Below are 6549 nucleotides of genomic sequence, written 5' to 3'. Positions count from 1 at the left end.
TGTCAGACATCCATCCCTCAATCACAATTCCATTTAGAATGTTTATTAAACATTTTAATAAATCTACCTTCACGAGTGAAAGCATGCATCGTTATAATAAACATGATCATCAGTGATTATTATTAATAATAATAATACACATTTAATTAAAATCTCGCTGAATAATACGATTTAGAAACTGAACATCGTGGAATTCACGGGAAAAGAAAACATTGTAGGACAAAATAAACTAGTGAAATAGCATTGCAACTTTTTTAAATGTACGGACACACACACACCCTTAAACAGAGCCGGAGTGGCTAATCGGGAGATTCGGGAGGATTCCCGATGGGCCGGCTCATGTCAATCTCTAGTTTGGGCCGATTGGGAAGGAAATATAATTTTGGGCCGGATTTGGGCATGAAACTCCCGGGCTGAAAATATGGCCCACTCCGGCCCTGCCCTTAAACATTTTTCACATATCAATAACGAGGTCAACTAGCCATGACATTATTATCGTCAAGAGAGCCGCACTACAGAATCAACAGCAAAGTGAGCAGTAATGACCAATCACGTCACCATGGACCGCACCGTGTTGTGTTGTGATTCCTCAGAATAAAAATCTTTATTATTCAATCCAGCAATGATGAGTGTGAAAAAGGACACATTTGGGAACGACTGATCTGGCTAAACTCGAGGATTCAGCACGACATTTAGAGTCTTAAATAACCGTAAGGCATTGTTACTCGATGGCAGCAAAGTGGCCCTTTACGCCTGATTGCGCTAATTGCTTTGAAATAGGATACATTATCTATAATTACAGAGATCTTGGAGGGGTCCGGCGGCCCGGTCTTTCATCTTCCAGAAGAGCATCATAATGCTCCTATCAAATTAATTTAGGCCTCTCGGGACGGCGCATTCCCGCGTCCTGCTCATAACGCGCACTTAAAGTGACCGTCCGACAGCGCGTGCAATAACCCGCGGGTCAACACTCAAGCGGCGTTTGATCAAACTAAAAAGGCTCAACTGGCCTGAGCTAGGACTCCAAATTAAAATAAATTCTCAAATTGATAACAGTTTAGTATTTCAAGTAAACATTTTCCTAACTTAGCCAGACACAAAGATGGCCATTGTGCACAGAAACACTTAACATTTTATACTACACTTTAATAGAGTCCATGTGCGTCTTCCCAGGATTCTGAAGTCATTCAGATTTTACTTTTCACCCAGGGCAAACATTTCCACAGGACGGTCTTTTGATATCCACAGAGGCTTTTAAGTCTTTTAAGTCAGAATTGACAGACTTTGCATGAAAAGGGTTAAGACAACTCTCGGAGAGAGGACGACAAAGGCCCATTGTTCCGAGGTCCAGCCTCCTGTCCTAGAATCAAAGGTGGAGTTTATAAAGTCAAACAAAGCTCCGATTGGGCTTACAAGCTTTTTGTATCACAGTTCAACCCTCATTTGTCGCTTTAAGATTAAATAAAACACTATGGTAATCGTCTTTTCCGTGGAAAGTCGGTGCAAACAAACGCGGCGTTTGGAATGCAAATTGCCTCAATATTTTCCATGCACAGCTCAGACAGAAAAGATGCAGCCTACGTCTATACAAAAAAAAAATCAAGAATTTTAGAATTCTAAATTCTCCTTTGACTTACACCCCGGTGACATCGGAGGGGATTCTGGAAAGAATATGAATGTTTTAGAGCGGATGCTGTTCCCCGGCCAGACACGCAGGAGTTATTTGTGCTTATGTGGACCGTTTTACGAGTGTATGTTCTAATCTACGACACATAAGAGTACATAAGTGCACGCGGAGCAGAGACTTCAAACAGACCTGCAGCCTATGAGATCTCGAGACTTCAAAGCATTCGACACACAGCGCCACTCATTTCGTCTAATGGGCTGTAAGTGTCTCCAAGCGTAATTGCAGATTTATTCCGCGTAAGTGCCGGATGTGAAATTAAGGAAATGCTAAATTACCGCTTGCGTGTAATTTTATCAGTTACAACCAATTACTGTTTACCAGTAGAGCAGTGCAGCCTGCGCTGGTGTAAGACTCCGATGTACAGTGTTCCGCTCGCCGGTGAGATGCCCGGAATTTGGCCGAGAGCGACACAATTAACAACACATGCTAGTGTGGAGTGTCTCGGACTTACACCTCCTGATAAAACAGAAATAATAATGCCGAATGTAGCATCGAAAACCACGAATCCAGCTCTGCAGAATTGCCGGTGTTGTTCTGACACATTCTCCTTGCAGCAGAGGAATTTTGACTGGGCTCAAGTCACTTGCCTGTTGCACTAAATAGTGCCAATGAAAAGAACAGTGGAAAGTGGCGTGCGATAGGTCGAGAAAGCTAATTTTTCAGTCTGAATAGCCGAGTGTCCCGAGGCTAGGGCGGGCGTGAGTGGAGCAGAGTTGAAGTTCTTCAATGATCTCTGCAGAACACTTTGATCCCGCCGCCGATGGCGCCTTACAACATCACTTGTCTGCCTATTAGACAAGCCGACTAATCGGGACAGAGTGTTTATACTCAGCAATTAGCCATGTAGACATGTTCCAGAGCACCTATCCACGACTATGGAAGGAAATTATAAATTTGTATTTATAGCCTACTGCATAAAATAAATTCTAGTTTTCGCGAACTGTGGAAACTGTGCAGGTTTAATAGACTAGCGCACTTTCAGGTCAGGGTGTGTTTTAAGAGCGTCCCGTGGCACTCAGCTCGGTAGCCAATGGTTATATCAATAGATTCTCTGAATCACTCTCCATAAAACTAAATTTAATCTTCATGAAAAAAGAGAATTTCCGAGAGCATTGCTCTATTAGAATAACGAGGAACGGTCTTAATATGTTTTGAAAGTAGCTAAAGCGGTTAAACTCCGCGCACCCCTCCCACCACACACCCCCGTGTCTACCTCACATCATTTTTTACTTTAATGGGTCCACTCAAAGGGGGAAAACCCGCTGATCCCTCCTCTGGGCTCGGTAATTACCGCTAACGGACTGCGGTGCCTTGTGTTTCGCAATGATTCCAGCCCTGCAGCTATCAATAAACTTTTCCCAGCAAGAAGCCCAGTCACTTACACAGCCAAACCCCGAACAGCAGTACCAGGGCACCCACGTGTCCCAACTATATATTTCTTTAAAAGAAACAAAAACAAACATATTTTGTCGTCACTGTCGTTTTTGAGGTCCCATTATAATCATTGCGCATTTATTACTATAAGGACAGTCTCTGCCATTTATTTGTTCTTACGCTTAAATAGCTTGTCTACTTTTTTCTGTTTTGGAGATTAAAATTTATCTGAACCATTTACTTTGTACCAAGTAAATAACAATAGAACTAGAAATGTCAACTTGGGGATATTCCTGAGAAACTCTAAACCCCGCCCACCTCGACGCTGATTGGACAGTGACAGTGTTTGACTCCGCCTTATTAGTCCCTGCCTGTGGTCGCTAAGAGAAACGCTGAGATGTGCTGGATGCAGAATAACTACATGACTTGAGGAGAAAACTGGTATCGCAAAGCGACAAGCAGCACGGTCTGTATGGCCCCGAGTGTCTCCATGTCTTCCGTGTCCGTCAGTTTGAACAGTGAAGACCCTCCTTCACCACTCGGTCTCGGCGAGAAGTGCGAAATGCAGACGAGCGTGAGCGCGCCGGTGGAGGACGCGCGTAAAGGCAAAGTGGCGCCGCTGCCGTTCAGCGTGGAGGCGCTGATGGCGCACCGGACGCCCCGCCGGGACACCCAGTCCCCCGCTGCAGCAGCCGGGACCTCGCACTCGCTCGGTTCCAGGATGGGCTCAAGCGAGGACGGTGTTGTCGTCTCTCCTCTGGCCACTGAATCCTCCTTCTCAGATGGAGGGATTATGAAAATGCACCAGGACGCACTGGTTAAAACTGAAAGCCCCGAGCAGCAGGACCGGACCTCGTGGATGCAGAACCCTCGTTTCTCCCCCACCCCTCCAAGTAAGCCCGAGCTCTTACAATTGTGCTGACTTTGAGCAAGTAGTAAAGATTAATATATCTGTACACACACTGAGTCGTAAAATCTAATTATTGAGAAATGTTGGCGTACTATCGGGCATATATGAAAGTAGGCCCGTGCACCAATGTTTGATGTGATAATAAATCTGTCGCTGTTTCATCAATCTAACGCTATGTTTATCTTGTTTTTAAGGACGTCTGAGTCCTCCTGCGTGCCCTCTGAGAAAACACAAGACTAACCGAAAGCCTCGGACTCCGTTCACCACGTCGCAGCTGCTGGCGCTGGAGAGGAAGTTTCGCCAGAAGCAGTATCTGTCCATCGCGGAGCGCGCGGAGTTCTCCAGCTCCCTGAACCTCACGGAGACACAGGTGAAGATCTGGTTCCAGAACCGGCGAGCCAAGGCTAAACGGCTCCAGGAGGCGGAGCTGGAGAAACTGAAGATGGCTGCCAAACCGATGCTACCTCCAGCCTTCGGGATTTCCTTTCCGCTCGGCGCGCACATGCCCGGGTCCTACGGAGGCTCGCATCCGTTCCAGAGACACTCCATGTCCGTGTCGCCCGTCGGACTGTACGCAGCACATGTAGGATACAGCATGTATCATTTAGCATGAGGCTTGTGCGAACTTCTCTCAGCTCCGTGAGACAGATGTGCAGGAATCTAAGCGGGAGCAGCTTCATCACGGACTACCACCTCAGCCGGACGCGGATGGAGGGCTTACAGCGCTCTGTGCGACATGAACACACACTTCTTCGTGACCTTATGTGCCATGGTGGCGAGCCAAAAGAGACTTACCTGCCAGAGGCCTTAACTCGGCCTGTATAAACACTGTGAGCGCCTGAATGATGTATCACAGTGCCAAAGGTAGGTATGGGCGCTCTCACCATTACGAGGACTCAACACACTCCATTGTATAAACATCATATGCTTCTATTTATATGCATTCATGGTAATGCGTTTATTAATACTTAGTCATTTTTTTAAATCTGCCGAATCCGAAGACCATAAATTTTAAGAAATGAACAGTGTTGACTGTTATTTCAGTGGTTCCCTTCGAAAGGGATATTCTGTACTGTAAAATATTGTATATTTGAAGACACACATTTATATTATGAATATATTTGTTGAATAAATTAATAGTACATTCTTTAATTGTTTTTTTTCTTTATTCGGCATTTGTTGTTTCTACGTGAGAATAAACATGAACAGTGTAACATCTCCTAACTTTGCTCTCTAACATTCACTCAAATGTGCTCGAATTTAGCGCAAACGCCGTGGAGCCACAAAGACGGAGATTTAATGAAAGTAAAGCATCTGTTTAAATTAGGCAACAGGTACGTGTGGAACGAACTACCTTAGTAAAATATTAAAGTCCGTTTCAAATGTACAAACGGCTTTAGATGTGTGTAGTTTAAATGAATAGCTTAGCAGGTCGCACAAAAAACTAAACTACTATCGCCTAGTAGTATAACTAGTGCTGTAGGTTTATACCAGCAGCCTAATTTGTTGTATTGGATACAATTTCATGCAGGTCTACTTAAGTCACATTTTTACCAGATTTAAATCTTTTTTTCAGAGGCGTTTTAGTAAGTGGTTTATGTCATAATTTAATGAGTTTACTGCGGTCCGTGTTGGGGTCGCGGACAGATCACGCCTCCTATACATATATATGTAAACTGTCAAGATTTGGGCGGACAAAGCATGTATTTCTACAGCTGTTGCATATTCTTCTGAAAAAAAGCCTAGGTAGGTTCAACGGACCTATCTATACACAATATAGGTTATGCGGATTTAAATAATGTTAAATTAAAGACCGGGTCTGAGCCTGCTAATACACTGAATTATTCTGGTGGTATCCCGTTACCCCTTGTTAGAGGTATGAAGTGTGCTGCGAGTAACACACGCTCACGTTGACATTATAGTTCTTCATCATTACAGGCCGAAAGGACAGACGTGACTAGTGAGGGTTAAGTTGTCCCTGAATGATCAGTTACAGCACGGAGACACTAATAAAGTGGAATTACAACCTTTTGAGTATTTTCAAAGTGAGACTTTGTGCGGCTCCGCCAAGCCGGCTGCTCCTGGGCTTAAACGGCAGTAAAATAATTGCCATAATGAGCAAAAGCAATCTGGCGGTGTCGCGCCGGCTCCAGTGTGGCTGTAGCTCCGGGCGAGGAGAAACTATCATTCCTAAAATGTCAAGGAGGGAAAGCAATGCTCTGTGGGCTGTGGAGCGCTAACTAACCCTCCTAACTAACCTTCCTGTCCGTTTTTGTGAACACAAAATAAAGTTCAAAATATTTTTTACAAATTCTACTTCGTCTGCAGTTAAAAGTAGCTACTCAAGAGAATTGCATAGATTAAAAATACTTTTATCCACACAATATAAATACCCAATCGGTCACGGGCCAGTGTCAAAGAAGTAAGACTGTGTTATTCGACGCGCCACAGTGGTGGTGTGGCCCTTTGGCACGGAGTCACTCACCGCTCAATTACACCCAGCACACAACAATTAATAAATACCTAATGACAATAAGCTGGGGATCACACGGGTGAGCGCACCAACTCAATGGAGGAG

General features: G+C 44.5%; 1 protein-coding gene across 1 annotated transcript; it reads left to right on the top strand.

Moving 5' to 3' along the window:
* The first annotated feature begins 3225 nt into the window (after nt 1–3225).
* On the top strand, nt 3226–5123 carry msx1a (muscle segment homeobox 1a). The gene is made up of 2 exons (XM_076987742.1): nt 3226–3954; nt 4166–5123. The coding sequence occupies exons 1-2, from the start codon at nt 3534–3536 to the stop codon at nt 4582–4584; spliced, it is 840 nt and encodes a 279-aa protein (XP_076843857.1). The 5' UTR covers nt 3226–3533; the 3' UTR covers nt 4585–5123.
* The last annotated feature ends 1426 nt before the right edge of the window (nt 5124–6549 follow it).

Source organism: Brachyhypopomus gauderio, chromosome 2 (assembly GCF_052324685.1).
Source record: "Brachyhypopomus gauderio isolate BG-103 chromosome 2, BGAUD_0.2, whole genome shotgun sequence".
NCBI lineage: Eukaryota > Metazoa > Chordata > Actinopteri > Gymnotiformes > Hypopomidae > Brachyhypopomus > Brachyhypopomus gauderio.
Note: the sequence above shows the minus strand (reverse complement) of the source record. Positions and strands in the feature narration are given on the sequence as shown.